General features: G+C 45.6%; 1 protein-coding gene across 9 annotated transcripts in view; it reads left to right on the forward strand.

Annotated features, from left to right (window-relative positions):
* The window catches only part of SPG11 (SPG11 vesicle trafficking associated, spatacsin), a 119425-nt gene that overhangs the window by 84160 nt on the left and 17575 nt on the right, over positions 1-17690 (forward strand). For 3 of the 9 annotated variants that reach the window (XM_030814150.1, XM_030814151.1, XM_030814149.1), the window contains exons 31-40: positions 4869-5008; positions 6165-6363; positions 7085-7222; positions 9263-9396; positions 10406-10513; positions 12371-12539; positions 13641-13729; positions 13938-14093; positions 15240-15391; positions 16662-16837. In XM_030814150.1, the coding sequence (XP_030670010.1) occupies positions 4869-5008; positions 6165-6363; positions 7085-7222; positions 9263-9396; positions 10406-10513; positions 12371-12539; positions 13641-13729; positions 13938-14093; positions 15240-15391; positions 16662-16837 (1461 nt within the window). Of the gene's footprint in view, positions 1-4868; positions 5009-6164; positions 6364-7084; positions 7223-7265; positions 7618-9262; positions 9397-10405; positions 10514-12370; positions 12540-13640; positions 13730-13937; positions 14094-15239; positions 15392-16661; positions 17269-17690 lie in introns of those variants that run through there. The other 6 variants (XM_003266839.4, XM_030814152.1, XM_030814153.1 and 3 more) reach the window with 6 other exon arrangements.

Below are 17690 nucleotides of genomic sequence, written 5' to 3' on the forward strand. Positions count from 1 at the left end.
AGTCCTTGAAGTTTTGTTCAGTTTTTGTTTGTTTGTTTGTTTTTGAGACGGAGTCTCGCTTTGTCGCCAGGCTGGAGTGCAGTGGTGCAATCTCGGCTTACTGCAACCTCTGCCTCCCAGGTTCAAGTGATTCTCCTGCTTCAGCCTCCCAAGTAACTGGGACTACAGGTGCGCATCACCACACCCAACTAATTTTTGTATTTTTAGTACAGACAAGGTTACACCATGTTGGCCAGGATGGCCTCGATCTCGACCTCGTGATCGGCCTGCTTCGGCCTCCCAAAGTGCTGGGATTACAGGCGTGAGCCTCTGCGCCTGGCCAGTTCAGTTTTTTGTTTTTTTTTTTTTTTTTTGAGACGGAGTCTTGCTCTGTCACCCAGGCTGGAGTGCAGTGGCGTGATCTCGGCTCACTGCAAGCTCTGCCTCCCGGGTTCACGCCATTCTCCTGCCTCAGCCTCTCCGAGTAGCTGGGACTACAGGTGCCCGCCACCACGCCCGGCTAATTTTTTTGTATTTTTAGTAGAGACGGGGTTTCACCGTGGTCTCGATCTCCTGACCTCGTGATCCGCCCGCCTCGGCCTCCCAAAGTGCTGGGATTACAGGCGTGAGCCACCGCACCCGGCCCAGTTCAGTTTTTTTAAAACTTTTTTTCTCTCTGTTGTTCAGATTGGATAATTTCTGTTATTGAATTTTATTTCTGTGATTTTAAAATTTCAGTTACAACCATGCGTTAACAATGAGGATACATTCTGAGAAATGCATTGTTGGGTGATTTCATCACTGTGCAAACATCTTAGAGCATACTTATACAAACCTAGGTGGTATAGACTTCTACACACCTATGCTACATGGTATATAGCCTACCGTTCCTGGGCTACAAGCCAGTACAGCATGCTACTGTACTGTAGTTGATTATAACACAATGGTAAGTATTTGTGTATCTAGACATATCTAAACATAGAAAAGGTACAGTAAAAAATACAATATAAAGATTTTTCAGCTTCAGGAAATAAACAGTTGGAGATTTTCATTTTAAAAAAATATTTTAAATGCTGCAATTTGTAAAGGGCTCTTAATGTTAATGGAGCTTGCAGGACTAGAAGTTGCTCTGGTTGTCACTAAGTGGTAAGTAAATGTGAAAACTTAGGACATTACATTACTGTAGACTTTATAAATGCTGTACATTTAGGCTACACTAAATTTATTTAAAAATTAAGTAATTGTGCTGTGTCACAATGACGATGATGTCACTAGGTGATAGGAATTTTTCAGCTCCATTATAATCTTACAGGATCCTCGTTGTATATGCAGTCCATTGTTGATGGAAACATTGTTATACAGTGTGTAACTGCATTTTTCAGTTCTAAAATTTTCATTTTATTCTTCATATCTTCTATTTCTTTGCTGAGACTTTCCATTTTTCTGTTTGTCTTGAGCATTCAGAATTGCTTATTGGAACATTTGTATTATAGCTGCTTTAAATTCTTTGTCAGATGATTTTAACATTTGCATCATTTTAATGCTAGCTAGCATCTTTTCTCATGTGAGTTGAAATCTTCCTGCTTTTTCTTTTTTTTTTTTTTTTTGAGACGGAGTCTCGCTCTATTGCCCAGGCTAGAGTGCAGTGGTGTGACCTCGGCTCACTGCAGCCTCTGCCTCCTGGGTTCAAGCAATTCTCCTGTCTCAGCCTCCCAAGTAGCTGGGACTAGCGCCACCATGCCCAGCTAGTTGTGTGTGTGTGTGTGTGTATTTTTAGTAGAAATGGGGTTTCACCATGTTGGCCAGGCTGCTCTCAAACTCCTGACTGCAGGTGATCCACCCACCTTGGCCCCCCAAAGTGCTGAGATTACAGGCGTGAGCCACCACGCCCGGCCCCTCTTCCTGCTTTTTCTTATGCTGAGTAATCTGGAGTTGCATCTAGACATTTTGGGTTTTTTTGTTTTCTTGTTTTTGTTTTTTGAGACAGAGTCTCGCTCTGTCACCCAGGCTGGAGTGCAGTGGTGCAATCTCAGCTCACTGCAACCTCGGCCTCCCAGGTTTGAGCGATTCTCGTGTCTCAGCCTCCCGAGTAGCTGGGATTACAGGTGTGTGCCACCACACCTGGCTAATTATTTTGTATTTTTAGTAGAGACAGGGTTTCGCGATGTTGGCCAGGCTGGTCTCGAACTCCTGACCTCAGGTGATCCACCCACCTTGGCCTCCCAAAGTGTTGGGATTACAGGCATGAGCCGCCACGACTGGCTGCATCTGGACATTTTGAATAGTGTATTAAAATATACTATTTGAGACTGTGGATCTTATTTAAATCCTATGAAGGATGTTGATATTTTTTAGCAGACAGTTGACCTGGTTAGGTTCAGGCTGAAGTTCTAAACCACTGCCTGTGTGTTGTGGTTTCAACATCAGTTCCTTTTCCTTTGCGGTAGTATTCAGATCTGTCTTGTGTGTGCACGCCACCTAGTGGTCAATCTGTGACCTTGGTAGTGATCTATGCTAGTTAGGATCAAGGCCATGCATGTGCAGTCCAGGAGTGAGCCCTGTAGTTCATAAAAATGTATTGGGTTGCTTTCCTGGGGCTCTCCCAGCTCATTTTTTCCCTGAGGCTTCTCTTTTCAGTTATTTGGCCAAAAGCTGGAGGTTTAGTTACCTCCACTCTGTCTTGCACTACCCTGACTATTCCTACACCCAGGGCCAGGTGACAGGAGGATAATGCAAAAGCAACAGGGGTCTACTCTGCCCTCCTGAGACCAGAGCGCCCCTGCTCAGAAAAGGAGGCTTCCCTGGCCAGGCACGGTGGCTCACGCCTATAATCCCAGCACTTTGGGAGGCCAAGGTGGGCAGATCACCTGAGGTCAGGAGTTCAAGACCAGCCTGGCCAACATGGTGAAACTTCGTATCTACTAAAAATACAAAAAATTAGCTGGGCATGGTGGTGCACATGCGTAATCCCAGCTACACCGGAGGCTGAGGCAGGAGAATAGCTTGAACTCAGGAGGCGGAGGTTGCAGTGAACCGAGATCGTGCCACTGCACTCTAGCCTGGGCGACAGAGTGAGACTTCATCACAAAAAAAAAAGCCAATTCAACACTACTCCCACAAAATTCCCTAGAATAACTATCTTGTACTTGCTTGGTATGCATTTTCTACTTGTAAGCACACACACAATATTTATTTTTTACAAAGAATAAGATTACATCATATTGATCTACATTTTTGTCCTCTCAGTACAGTACATATAGATTGACCCCCTTCTTTCTTTTTTTTTTTTGAGACGGAGTCTCGCTCTGTTGCCCAGGCTGGAGTGCAGTGGCACGATCTCCACTCACTGCCAGCTCCGCCTTCCAGGTTCATGCCATTCTCCTGCCTCAGCCTCCCAAGTAGCTGGGACTACAGGCGCCCGCCACGATGTCCAGCTAATTTTTTGTAGTTTTAGTAGAGACGGGGTTTCACCGTGTTAGCCAGGATGGTCTGGATCTCCTGACCTCGTGATTCACCCACCTCAGCCTCCTAAAGTGCTGGGGTTACAGACATGAGCCACCGCACCCGGCCTGACCCCCTTCTTTCTAATGGCTGCAGAGTATTCCACTGTACAGATATACTAAGCTTGAATAATGCTTTATTGATAATACATTTAAATTTTTCTATTTTGTTTTTGCCATTACAAAGTGTGATATAAATATTCCTTACTTTTTTTTCCTAATAGAAACCCTTTATCAAATTAATATCTTCTCCTATTTTAAGCTAAGAGCTTTCTTTTTTCTTTTCTTTTCTTTTTTTGAGATGGAGTTTCACTCTTGTTGCCCAGGCTGGAGTGCAATGGCACGATCTCAGCTCACCGCAACCTTCGCCTCCCGGGTTCAAGCAATTCTGCCTCAGCCTCCTGAGTAGCTGGGATTACAGGCATGCGCCACCACACCCAGCTAATTATATTTTTAGTAGAGACAGGGTTTCTCCATGTTGGTCAGGCTGGTCTCAAACTCCCGACCTCAGGTGATCTGCCCGCCTCAGCCTCCCAAAGTGCTGGGATTATAGGCGTGAGCCACCGCATTCGGCCAAGAGTTTTGTTTTTAAAAAAATCAGGAATAGATTTTAATTTTACTATAAATTAAAGCATATTTGCAGGTGGGTGCAGTGGCCCATGCCTGTAACCCCAGCACTTTTTTTGGAAGTCGAGACGAATGGATCAGTTGAGGCCAGGAGTTTGAGACCAGCCTGATCAACATGGCAAAACCTCATTTCAACTAAAAATGCAAAAATTAGCCAGGTGTGGTGGTGCATGCCTGTAATCCCAGCTACTCGAGAGGCTGAGGCACGAGAATCGTTTGAGCCCCGGAGGCAGAGGTTGCAGTGAGCTGAGATCGCGCCACTGCACTCAAGCCTGGGTGACAAAGCGAGACTCCATCTCAAAAAAAAAAAAAAAAATATGTCAGAGACTGATTGGGGGTGAGGGGCTGGCAGCAGGAGACAGATAACAGCTTCTCAGAATGCAGTGATGAAGGCTGGAACTAAGGCCACAACTGGAGAGATGTTATGGAGATAGTCAGCTATACTTGGTGACTTATTTGATACAGGAGGGAGGACATATAGAGAAGACTCTGGCAAGCATCTTTGGTGCTGATCTCTAGAGCACTCATTAGGTGGCCTTGAGTCTTTGTAGCATATGAGGTCTTTGAAGTATCCCAGGCTGGGACTTCCTGGAAGAAGGCAGTGAAAGAAGTTGAAGTGGGGCCCTGTCAGCAGTGGTCCTATCCCCAATCAGAGTCATAGGAGTGCAGTGCAGGGAGCTTCAGAGAGGTAGAGCCATAGAGAGCTAGGGATAGGCCAGAACCTCCCAGCTTAGAGCCCCTCAGACTTGTATTTGCTTCCAGCTTCAAGTCTGGATAGTCAGAAGTTTGTGACAGTGCCCTCCAGTGATGAAGTGGTAACTAACCTGGAAGTGCTGACAAGCAAATGCCTCCATGGGAAGAACTACTGTCAACAGGTCCTCTGTCTGTATGATCTTGCCAAGGTATGTACCAAGGGGTGGGGCTCCTCTTTCTGAGAGGGACGGAAATGAGAAGTTTGAGGTTGATTTTGGACATTGCCAAGTCAGCCTTTTAGATGATAATCATGACCTGAGAGTAGAGTTCTTTCAGGATGTTGGCCCTCATAATTTTATCTTTGGGGAATGGTGGGGAGGACACCAGGCCAGGTGCCAGAGCGATCTGACTCCTGGCTGCAGCTCAGCAAACCAGAAAGCTAGGGCTGTGGGCCCGTTTCGTCATCTGTAAATGATGATTTGACCATGAGGGTCTCTTCTAGACTTAATATCTTGGGTTTTGCGTTATGATTGTTTGGAGCATTCCATATGGAATATGATGACTATAAAGACAAGAGCCAGAGGAAGCAGAAATCATCTGTACCTTTGTGCTGCTTTGGGTAGAAAAACAGTAGACTGGAAGTAGAAGAGCACAAGAGAAATAAAGTCAAACCCTAAAGCCCTCGTCTTGGAAAAGACTCAAAGACTTCTTTGGAAATTGAGGGTTTTGCTGCTGCTCTGGGAATAATAAAGGCTCTTGCATTTTAGTCGGTGTTCTTACATTTCATAATATTTTTAAAAATCAGGCCGGGCACGGGGGCTCACGCCTACAATCCCAGCACTTCGGGAGGCCGAGGTGGGTGGATTACTTGAGGTCAGGAGTTTGAGACCAGCCTGACCAACAAGGAGAAACCCCTCTCTACCGAAAATACTAAAATTAGCTGGGTGTGGTGGCACATGCCTGTAACCCCAGCTACTCGAAAGGCTGAGGCAGGAGAATTGCTTGAACCCAGTAGGCAGCGGTTGCGGTGAGCCAAGATCGCACCATTGCACTTCAGCCTGGGCAACAAGAGTGAAACTCTGTCCTCCCCTTCCCCCCACCCCCCCGCCAAAAAAATAAGTGTTCAACAAGAGAATAACCTGATGCTTTCTGAAGACAAGCCTTTCTTTTACCTGGATTTGGCTTTGGTGAAATGATAGAAAGGGTTAGAAAACAGTACTTGCTTTTTCTAAGGTTCCTGCTGAGAGTGAGGAGTCTGTAAGCTCAGAAAACAGTGGAGTCTGTCCACATCAGATTTCAGAAAGGGCTCTTTTGCTTTTTCCTGGCTTCTAAAAGTGGCCTTGACTGGCTTTATCTTCCTCTCAGGAGTTGGGCTGTTCCTACACAGATGTTGCTGCTCAGGATGGTGAAGCCATGCTCCGGGAAATCTTGGCCTCTCAGCAGCCTGACCGATGCAAACGAGCCCAGGCCTTCATCAGCACACAGGGCCTTAAGCCAGATACTGTGGCCAAACTCGTGGCAGAAGAGGTGACACGGGAGCTGCTTACTTCATCACAGGGAACAGGTGCCCTACCCCCCAGGGATTCCCAACCTCTCCGACAGCATTCTCTAGTTCCCAGTGTTAAGGATTTGGATGTTGTGCTTATCTACATCCTGCATGTGGTTCTCTCAAGTTTCTGGATTCCAGTAATGTATTTTGTTTAAATATAACAAAATACATGCTTTGTTACAAAATACATGTACAAAATACATGCTGTTGCTTTTTATTGTTTTATGATTACATTGGGAGTAGCTGTGGCTTTCTGAGCTAAAGAACTGTCCTGGCCGGGTGCGGTGGCTCACGCCTGTATTCCCAGCACTTTGGGAGGCCGAGGCTGGCAGATCACAAGGTCAGGAGATCGAGACCATCCTGGCTAACATGGTGAAACCTGCCTCTACTAAACATACAAAAAAGTAGCTGGGCGTGTTGGTGGGCACCTGTAGTCCCAGCTACTGGGGAGGCTGAGGCAGGAGAATCGTTTGAACCTGGGAGGCTGAGGTTGCAGTGAGCTGAGATCTCCCCACTGCACTCCAGCCTGGACAACAGAGCGAGACTCCATCTCAAAAAAAAAAAAAAAAAGAAAAGAACTCCTGTCCTATAAAATGACCAACAGGCCAAGGGTTTCGAGCTCAGCAAGCGGAGAGCTGCAGAGGTCCATTAGCATTACCTCCTGATGCCCAAGCTTGGGCAGAGTGGGCCTCTCTTAGGATAAAACCAGCACCTGTCTTCACACCTCTCTGTACAGGACATAAGCAGATGTTCAGCCCAACAGAGGAAAGCCAGACATTTCTTCAGCTGACCACTCTGTGTCAAGACCGCACATTGGTAGGCATGAAGTTGTTGGATAAGATTTCCTCCGTTCCCCATGGGGAACTGTCTTGCAGTAAGTTATTGGCCTTTTTCTTACATATTTTGGCTCTAAACAGGTCTCAAAAGGTCTTCCAGTCTCTCCAAAACTTGATTTGGGTCCCTGTTCCTGCTCTGGATGCCTAGCCCTCCAGCAGGGGTTATAAGTTCTTGGTAGAAAGCCTTGACTTCACTGAAGAAAATGTAGAAATTATGGATGAGTACCCCCAAATTTAAAATCATACAAAAAGGTAACCTTTACTCAACATACTTATTTCACTCTTATATTGCCCTGCAAAGTGAACATTATTGTCCCCATTTTAGAAGGGAGACAAACTTTACCTTAGGAAAGCTGATTACATCTGTTAAGTGGCAGAGCTGGTATTCGAACCCAGTCCATGGATTCAAAGCCTGTTTATTTTCCGTAATGTCTGACTAATGAGTCAGACTAATGAGAATGAGGCCTTCACTAGAATGTGTGGTAAGTTCTCTTTTTTAAAAAATGACATTATACTCTGTATAGTTTATAATTTTTTTTACTTTATGAATATGCTGTTATTAACATTTTTCATGGCATTGAATATTCTTCTATATAACTTCTAATGGTTACACAGATTTCTTATATATAATGAAAAATTGTATATTAGAATGGGGAACAGTGGCCCACGCCCATAATCCCAATGCTTTTGAGAGGCCGAGGACAGAGGAAAATTAGAGACTAGGAGTCTGAGACCAATCTGGGCAACATAGTGAGACCCTGTCTCTCAAAATATTTTTAAAAACTTAGCGGGGCATGGTGGTGCACACCTGTAGTCCCAGCTATTTGAGAGGCTGAGGTGGGAGGATCCCTTGAGCCCAGGAGTTGGAGATTGCAATGAGCTCTGATTGCAACACTGAACTCTAGCCTGGGCAACAGAGTAAGATCCATCTCTAAAAGAAATCTAAGGCCGGGCACGGTGGCTCACGCCTGTAATCCCAGCACTTTGGGAGGCTGAGACGGGCGGATCACGAGGTCAGGAGATTGAGATCGTCCTGGCTAACACGGTGAAACCCCATCTCTACTAAAAATACAAAAAAATTAGCCGGGCGTGGTTGCAGGCGCCTGTAGTCCCAGCTACTCGGGAAGCTGAGGCACGAGAATGGCCTGAACCTGGGAGGCGGAGCTTGCAGTGAGTGGAGATGGTGCCACTGCACTCCAGCCTGGGCAACAGAGCGAGCCTCTGTCTCAAAAAAAAAAAAAAGAAATTTACATAAAAATAGCCTTCTCTGTCTCTTCTCGGTCCAGTTCAACAATATTTACTGAGTGCCAACTGTGTGCCAGGCACTATAAGCATCTAGGATAAGGTGTATAAGCAATTCCTGGAGCTCAGACTAGGGTCTTAAGACATAGTAAGAGCCAGAATGATGGGGTCAAGATAGAGTTCTGGAGGAAATGTCCAAAGGAAGGCCTGAAGGATTTATTGTCAGGGATGCTTAGGAGTCAGTAGGACTGGAGAGGGCCCTGCAGATCCAAAAGCCCAGAGGCTATAGCATGTTTTAAGGATGGAGAACCTTTTTCAGTCCTCACATTGCAGGTGTTTTTCCCAGTTTGCCTTTTCATTGTGCTTACAGTGATTGTAGTATTTTTAAATCTGTACATGTCAGACTTTCACTACTCTAGAAAGCCAGAACACCAAATGGCACTTGATTAGGCCCTGAGACCTTCCGCTGGGATACAAGCAGAGAATGCCCTTGGATTCAGGTTAGCAGGAACTCCCATCAGTTTGTCTGCAGAAAGTTTCTCCATGTTTAGAAGGCGAGGGTGCTGTGTTCTCATTTTGGGGGCATTTTGGGGAAAAACAGTCACTACATGATTGTCTTTTGAGGATTGTGCCATGACTGAGAGAACGATTTGGATGTCATCAAGGGGCTGTCTCAAAGCTACAGCTGCTGAGTTCAGGGACTTCAGAGGGCTAGTGGGAGGGCCCTCTCCAGACAGGCCTCTTCTCCACCAGGCCCTTTTCCCTCCTGCCAGGCAGAGGTTGACAGTGGGCAGCCAGGGTTCATAATCCTATCTTACCAGTGCCCACCCTCCCAGCCACAGAGCTCCTGATCCTGGCCCATCATTGCTTCACCCTGACGTGCCACATGGAGGGCATCATCCGAGTCCTACAGGCTGCCCAGATGCTCACAGATAACCACCTGGCCCCAAGTGAGGAGTATGGGCTGGTGGTAAGTAGCCCCCTCAACCCCAGGCTCCATCCTGTGGAAACCTTTGAAAGGAGTAGAAAGGGTGGGGGCCAGCCCAGAGCTGATGTAGTCATAGGGAGTTCTGCCCATCTGGATACCACTACCTACTTGAGAGTTGGCTGGGCAGCCCAACCCTCTGCTCCAAGTTATGATTTCTGTCAGAATCAGAGGTTGCTCCAAAGGAGCAAAAGGGAGAAGATCCTGCCAGGTTCCAGGGCCATCCCACCCCCTAGTCAGGGCAGTTAACTTTTCTAGATAGAGGGCTAAGACAGCTGCATTTTTCCTCAAAACAAGGTTTGGACCTTCCCCCCATCTCTGAATTGAAGTAAGTTGGCAACTCAGTTCCCATGTGCCTCCCTAAATTCTCTGGGCTTGAAACTGACCTGAGTGGCAGCTGAGCAAGCCACTGGGCCACTGTCATGAGTAGTGGTGAAAAGAGGAAGAGTGCCTGCCCAGGAGAGTGGCACTTTAGCACTTGAGAGTCACATTTAAGGAGAGCAAAGCCGGGCATGGTGGCTCACACCTGTAATCCCAGCACTTCGGGAGGCCGAGGCAGGCGGATTGCCTGAAGTCAGGAGTTCAAGACCACCCTGACTAACATGGTGAAACCCTGTCTCTTTACAAAAATTAGCCAGGCATGGCGCATGCCTGTAATCCCAGCTACTCGGGAGGCTGAGGCAGGAGAATTGCTTGAACCCGGGAGGCAAAGGTTGCAGTGAGCCAAGGTCGTGCCACTGCACCCCAGCCTGGGTGACAGAGCAGGAAAAAAAAAAAAAAAGAACAGCCAATGGTGGCCCAGTGACTGACATTTCTGAATCCTCCAGAGGCTCCCTGTTGGGCACATGGGAGGGAGCTAAGCGTGGTAACCTGGAAATTAGCCCTTCTCCTCCTGGAGCTTGGCATCCGAAAGCAACCACTGATGGTAGTTGTCTGGCTCAGAGAACTCCAGACTCCAGGTGATGCTCATGTGAGCTGTCCTCCCACTTCACAGGTACGGCTCCTCACTGGCATTGGAAGGTACAATGAGATGACATACGTATTTGATTTGCTGCATAAAAAGCACTACTTTGAAGTGCTAATGAGGAAGAAGTTGGATCCGGTAGGTGCAAAGTAATGAGCTCCAGGATGGAGTGTACTGCTGATAATTCAGGAGCCCCAGCTTTTCTCGGGAATAATCTCAATCAGGGTAGACTTGGGAAAATGGAGGGAAGGAATTAGGGACCTCCCCAAGACATACACTGTCACCAGTGGCTTCAGATTCTGGTGCAGATCAGTCCGTGAATATGCTGATGCCATATATCTATCTATCTATCTATCTATCTATCTATCTATCTATATATATATATATATATATATTTTTTTTTTTTTTTTTTTTTTTTTTTTTGAGGTGGAGTTTCGCTCTTGTTGCCCAGGCTGGAGTGCAATGGCGTGATCTCAGCACAACATCCGCCCCCCGGGTTTAAGCGATTCTCCTGCCTCAGCCTTCCAAGAGGCTGGGATTACAGGCATGCACCACCACGCCCGGCTAATTTTGTATTTTTAGTAGAGACGGGGTTTATGTTGGTCAGGCTAGTCTTGAACTCCCGACCTCAGGTGATCTGCCCATCTCGGCCTCCCAAAGTGCTGGGATTACAGGCATGAGCCACCGTGCCCGGCCGATGCTAAATACTGAAGAAAATAAGTTTGTCCTCCTCCACCTCAGCGTCTGTCACCTGCCTTTACTGTCTTAAATGCCTTCTCTGGCGGGGACAAAAACCCTGAGCCAGGCTGAAAGTGTAGACAATCCACTTTCCACTAGCTCTGAGGTTGTTTGAGGGCTTTTAGAGTGGAGAGTTTTTAGGAGACTGTGAAAAATTGTGCTGCTAAGAGCCAAGTTAGGAATCAAACACAAAAGTTTAGACCAAAAAGCTGTGGAGCCATTTATTATGATGAACAGGAAGGCGGCTTGGAAGCAAAGGCCTGACTTGGTTAGGTCTTGGGCTCTGTGAGCCCGTGTGTCCTCAGTGTGCTCTGTGACACCAAGCATACCCCTCACAGTACCTGTTTCCAGATCATTTGTCTGGATGATTCATTGCTTCTGCTCATTTCACCTTTGGCTTCTGGGAACATGGGCCCAGCCAGGCAGGATTAAGAGACAAAGCAGAAAAAAATCTCTCTTTAATATTGGGCCAATGTCAGGACAGACCAATCTAGTCATCAAGCGAGGAGCAAGTCCTGGACATAGGTGCATCTTCAAGATCTCCCAGAGGGTTTTTAAAATTGTTTTTGAGGCACTTTTCCTTCTGCATTTAAATATTTTAATAAGTTTTTTCTGATTACAAAAGTAATGCATATTCCAGGGTAAGACACTTGGAAAACAGAACAACACAGAAAAAGCCCTCAGTGTCTATCCATCATCTGGAGACAGTCACTAACAATTTGGTATAAGCCCTTTCTTTGCACATGTACCTGAAAACATCTATATATAATTACATTTTAATAAAACTTATACGGTGAAGAAATATCCTGCTTTTCTTAACAAAGTATATCGTGACTATTTCCCAAATCAACAAATCATCTCCTACATAAGTTTTAATGGCTACATGGTATTCTCTTCCCCTTATTTTGGACATCTGGATTGTTTCTCATTGTTTGCTATTAAATATCCCTGTTACATTCATCTTAGCACTTTTCTCTGCTTACCTCTTTAGGGGATAGATTCCTAGAAATTGTTAGATCAGCTTATGCGGGTGTATTTTTAAGGTTTCTCCCTTTAGAAAAAGTTTTGCCTTTCACACTTCTAACAGGAAAGCACACGCCTGTTTCCTCATACTTGGGACAGCATAAAACTTGTATTAATTCTCATTTTTGCTCCTTTTCCTTGGGAGTTTTTAAGGAATGCGGAACCAGGTAACTCAGTCCTGTCTGCCTTGCAGTCCCTGACTGACACCTTGCTTTTCCCTTTTATTCTGGGCAGAGTGGTACCCTGAAAACAGCCCTGCTGGACTACATCAAACGCTGCCGTCCTGGAGACAGTGAGAAGCACAATATGATTGCCCTGTGCTTCAGCATGTGCCGGGAGATTGGCGAGAACCACGAGGCAGCTGCCCGCATCCAACTGAAATTGATTGAGTCTCAGCCCTGGGGTGAGTGAGGTCACAGCAGCACTACCAGAACAGTGCTGCTAGCTGGGTAAAATTTTTTTTTGAGACAGAATCTCGCTCTGTCCCCAGGCTGGAGTGCAATGGCACGATCTCAGCTCACTGCAATCTCCACCTCCTAGGTTCAAGTGATTCTCCCACCTCAGCCTCCCGAGTAGCTGGGATTACAAGCACCTGCCACCACACTCGGCTAATTTTTTGTATTTTTAAGAGATGAGGTTTGACTATGTTGGCCAGGCTGGTCTTGAACTTCTGACCTCATGAACCACCCACGTCGGCCTCCCACAGTGCTGGGATTACAGGCGTGAGCCACCATGCCCGGCCCTGGGTAAAATTCTTACAGCAAAGGACAAGAGCCCATGAGATGGGCTATTAGAATCTTGAGATAGGTAGCCCGGCACAGTGGCTCATGCCTGTAATCCTAGCACTTTGGGAGGCCAAGGCAGGTGGATTGCCTGAGCTCAGGAGTTCAAGACCAGCCTGAGCAACATGGTGCAATCCTGTCTCTACTAAAATACAAAAAAAAAAAATAGCCAGGCGTGGCGGCGTGCGCCTGTAATCCCAACTACTTGGGAGGCTGAAGCAGGTGAATCACTTGAACCTGGGAGGCGGAGATTGCAGTGAGCCAAGATCACACCATTGCACTCCAGCATAGGTGACAGAGTGAGACTCCGTCTCAAAAAAAGAATCTTGAGGTGGATATGTCGCTCAGCAGGACCCCGACTTGGGCAGACAGATGGAATGGAGACTTTGAAGGCATTTGGAACTTAGGATTGTACTCTTGGATCTATAGCCTGTACATCCAGGGTATCATCCACCAGGAACCAGCATGCACGTTGATACCATGTAAGCCTTCCTTGATGTTTTGGAGAAATGAGGCATTAGAAGGGGCACTGAATCCTACTCCAGAGTGAAGTTACAATAAGCCTATGCATTTCTGGCCTAATAACCTTTATCTGAGTGAGGTGTTCCTGTCTCCCTGTGAACATGGCTGGGATGTTTCTATTCTAGCCACCATCACGATGAGTGGGATGAGAACAGTCGGCTTTGGGAGTCAGACTCTGCAAATCTTTATTTCCCCTACAGAGGACAGCCTCAAGGATGGGCACCAGCTGAAGCAAATGCTGCTGAAGGCCCTGACTCTGATGCTGGATGCAGCAGAGAGTTACGCCAAGGTAACCAAAGGCTTTTTCCAGACTGGCCTTGGGACTTGCTGTCTACAGTAAAATTATTTTCTTTTGTCCTTGGGCTCTTTCCAGGTGAAGGGGGAGGGCATCATAGGCCAACCAGGAACAGAAGGGGTGAATACTGTTGTGAGGGTTCACACAGGAGGTGACAACTAGGTCTTTCTCTACTGTGCCTCTCTCCACCCTTGTTCCTCAGGACTCCTGTGTGCGACAGGCCCAGCACTGTCAGCGGCTCACCAAGTTGATAACTCTGCAGATTCACTTTCTGAACACTGGCCAGAACACAATGCTCATCAACTTGGGCCGCCACAAGCTGATGGACTGTATTCTGGCCCTACCTCGGTTCTACCAGGTGAGCAAGAAAGCAAACTGTGGCCAGCACTGCTAGCATCCTCTCTCCTTCTGTCCCACTCATGGAACCCAGAGGTAAGGTCTCAGGGCTAGTGACAGAACCAGGACAGTCCAGTTCTGACTTAACTCTCTGATACCAACATAAAACGGCAATTTGATGTATTTCTCTCTAGTACATTGTTGGGCAGAGGTTAGAGAATGGTAAGACAGTGCTGTCTCCCTTTCCTGTGCTATTAGGCCAGCAGAGGGGCAGACACCTTTGGCCCTTTAACCCCAGGCTGTGGACTGGTACTGGCCCATGGCCTGCTAGGAACCAGGCTGCACAGTAGGTGAGCGCTGGGCAAGCAAGCATTACTGCCTGAGCACCACCTCCTGTCAGATGAGCGACAGGACTATATTTTTATACGAGCATGAACCCTGTTGTGAATTGCACATGCAGGGGCTTCTTATGAAAATCTAATGCCTGATGATCTGAGGTGGAACATTTTCACCCCAAAACCATCCCCTCCCAGTCTGTGGAAAAATTGTCCTCCAGGAAACCTGTCACTGATGGGGGACCACTGCCTTAAGACAGTTGAGGTTCAGAGTAATACTCTTGCTAGTGGTCCTGCAAGAACCTCCTAGCCCCAGCAGTTACAGAATGCCACACTCAGGTTAGTACAGGAAGTCAGGGAGATTGGTTCTAGCCCTTTAAAGAAGTGGATTATCAGGGAATCAGCCCTTTCACTGTTCCTCATACTGCTGAGTTAATGGAAATAATATATTCTTAGCAGTTTCAGTTCATTGTGAGAAAGATTAAAAACACTGAAAGAAGTTAGGCATGGTGGCACATGCCTGTAGTCCAGATGTGCAGGAGGCTTAGGCAGGAGGATCTTGAGCGCAGGAATTTCTGGTCCAGCCTGGGCAACATAGTGAGACCCTTTTTTAAAAAAGGGTTTAAGATAATTTGGGGATTCATGAGAGGGAAAATGCCAAACACACACCAGACTTTTCACCACCTCTGATACATACAGCCTTTTAACATAATTGGTAATGACCATATTCACTACATGAGTGAGTATACAGTATTGTTTTCTACAACAGTTTGTTTTTGATTTTACATCAGATGGGCTCTGATGGTGTCCTTCTTCACTTCTCTCCTTTTAAGGCTTCTATTGTGGCTGAGGCCTATGATTTTGTTCCAGATTGGGCTGAAATTTTATACCAGCAAGTGATTCTTAAAGGAGACTTTAATTACTTGGAAGAATTTAAGCAGCAAAGGTTATTAAAGTCCAGTATATTTGAAGAGATTTCCAAAAAGTAAGTATTAAAAGTTGACTGTAAACATTGCTCCTTGCCTCTGCTTTGAGGTGAGACAAGTGTAAGAATTTTATGGCTAAGTACACCATGCCTTTAGATTACCTCTACTTAAAATGGCAAAGCAGTTATCAAGAATCCTTAGAAGGAAGTCTTTTAACAGATTTATGCAAAGAGACGAACAAGAACAGTTTGCTCATAGTGCTTTGTAGTTTTAAAATGGGAGGATAGCTACTCAGTGCCAAAAACCTAAAACACTGGCCAGGCACAGTGGCTCATGCCTGTAATCCCAGCACTATGGGAGGCCGAGGCAGGAGGATCACTTGAGGTTAGGAGTTCGAGACCAGCCTCGCCAACATAGTGAAACCCTGTCTCTACTAAAAATACAAAAATTAGCTGGGTGTGGTGGCTGGCGCCTGTGGTCCCAGCTACTCGGGAGGCTGAGGCAGAAGAATCACTTGAACCCGGGGGCAGAAGATGCAGTAAGCTGAAATCGTGCCACTATACTGCAGCCTGGCAACAGAGTGTGACTCGTCTCAAAAAAAGAAACAAAAAACACTAAAACATCAGAGGTGCCTTTTGGAGTACTAAATTTACTCTATAAGGTGAGCATTAACATACGCATTTTTAATGAAATATTTTATCAAGCACCCCTAATACTAGTCTGAGATAACCCAGACTCCAGCACCCTCTCCTGTATAGGTAATAGTAAGTGGTACTTCAGAGCTGACAGCCCTCACTCAAAATACAGTATCCTAAGGTGGGCACAGTGGTGCACACTTGTAGTCCTAGTTACTCGGTTGTAGCCCTAGTTACTCGGGAGGCTGCAAGAGAAGCAGCTGAGCCCAGGAGTTCACACTCTGAAAAGCCACTGTACTCCAGCCTGGGCAACACAGTGAGACCTCTATCATCTTTTATTTAAAAGAAAAAGAAAAAGGGCAGGCACAGTGACTCACGCCTGTAATCCCAGCACTTTGGGAGGCCAAGGCAGGCAGGTAACTTGAGGCCAGGAGTTCAACACCAGCCTAGCCAACATAGCAGAACGCTGTCTCTACTAAAATTACAAAAATTAGCCAGGGTGGTGGCACACTAATGTAATCCCAGCTACTCGGGAGGCACAAGAATCACTTGAACCCAGCAGGCAGAGGTTGCAGTGAGCCAAGACTGCTCCTCTGCACTCCAGCCTGGGCAACAGAGTAAGACTCTGTCTCAAACAAAACAAAACAAAAAAAAAAACAGTATCTTAACCTGTACATTATGTTTCTTTATCTAGATATAAACAACATCAGCCTACTGACATGGTCATGGAAAACCTGAAGAAATTACTCACATACTGTGAAGATGTTTACCTGTATTACAAGTTGGCATACGAACACAAGTTTTATGAAATTGTAAATGTGCTTCTGAAGGACCCTCAGACAGGTTGCTGTCTAAAGGACATGCTAGCAGGTTAGATGATTTCATAGGTGCCTGTTTTCTTGTACTGTTAGCAGATTCTGACAGATGTGATGAGAAGAATAATGCATTGGAGATCTTGGCTAAAGTTGAACAATCCCGGTACTGTACCATATCAGTCCTTTGTGGGTAGTAGGTAGCGAGTGAGAAACTTTTCAGAAGGAAATTCCTATTTAAAATGGATTGATTTTAGATGATTGTTCATCCATACCATTTTATATAGATACTAGTATTAAGATCAAAAGCTTCCTCTTCCTCAGGACAGCTTCTACTTTAGATGATCCAATGATTAAAGAATACCTGTACCTGCAGATTCCAGTTTCAAAGAAATTTAATTATTATTTACACAGTTAAGGAACAGGTGATACATTTTCATTTGATTGATAGAAACTGATCTTTCTGTAATAAAATAGATTTTCAATTCAGTGTATGTCATTATTACTGCTAAGGAAATCTTAGCCCTTGTCTGCCTTAAAAGAATATTTACTGTAATTATTGCTGTGTAGTCACTACTTTTTGTTAATTCCTCAAATCACTTAGATGGTCTTGTTTTCCACTTAGTAAGTAGTCTACAGAGCTTTGACGTTCCTATTTCCTATGTAAGAGAAATTTAAAACATTTTTTGTTCTTTCTGTCTTACGGGAATAAAAAAACACTAACCACACATTTGGTTAAACTGCTTAGGAGAAGACATAATAAAGATTCCCCAATCTATATTTAACAGCCATAAACCTGAGTTACAGGCTCAGTTACTCCAAATAAATAGTTCTTATAGGTATTTAATTAGGCCTTGGTATCTAAATAACAAAATAATTTCCCCAAATAAATAAGAGGAAGGCAGCCCTAT

Source organism: Nomascus leucogenys, chromosome 6 (assembly GCF_006542625.1).
Source record: "Nomascus leucogenys isolate Asia chromosome 6, Asia_NLE_v1, whole genome shotgun sequence".
In the NCBI taxonomy this organism is placed as follows: Eukaryota; Metazoa; Chordata; class Mammalia; order Primates; family Hylobatidae; genus Nomascus; species Nomascus leucogenys.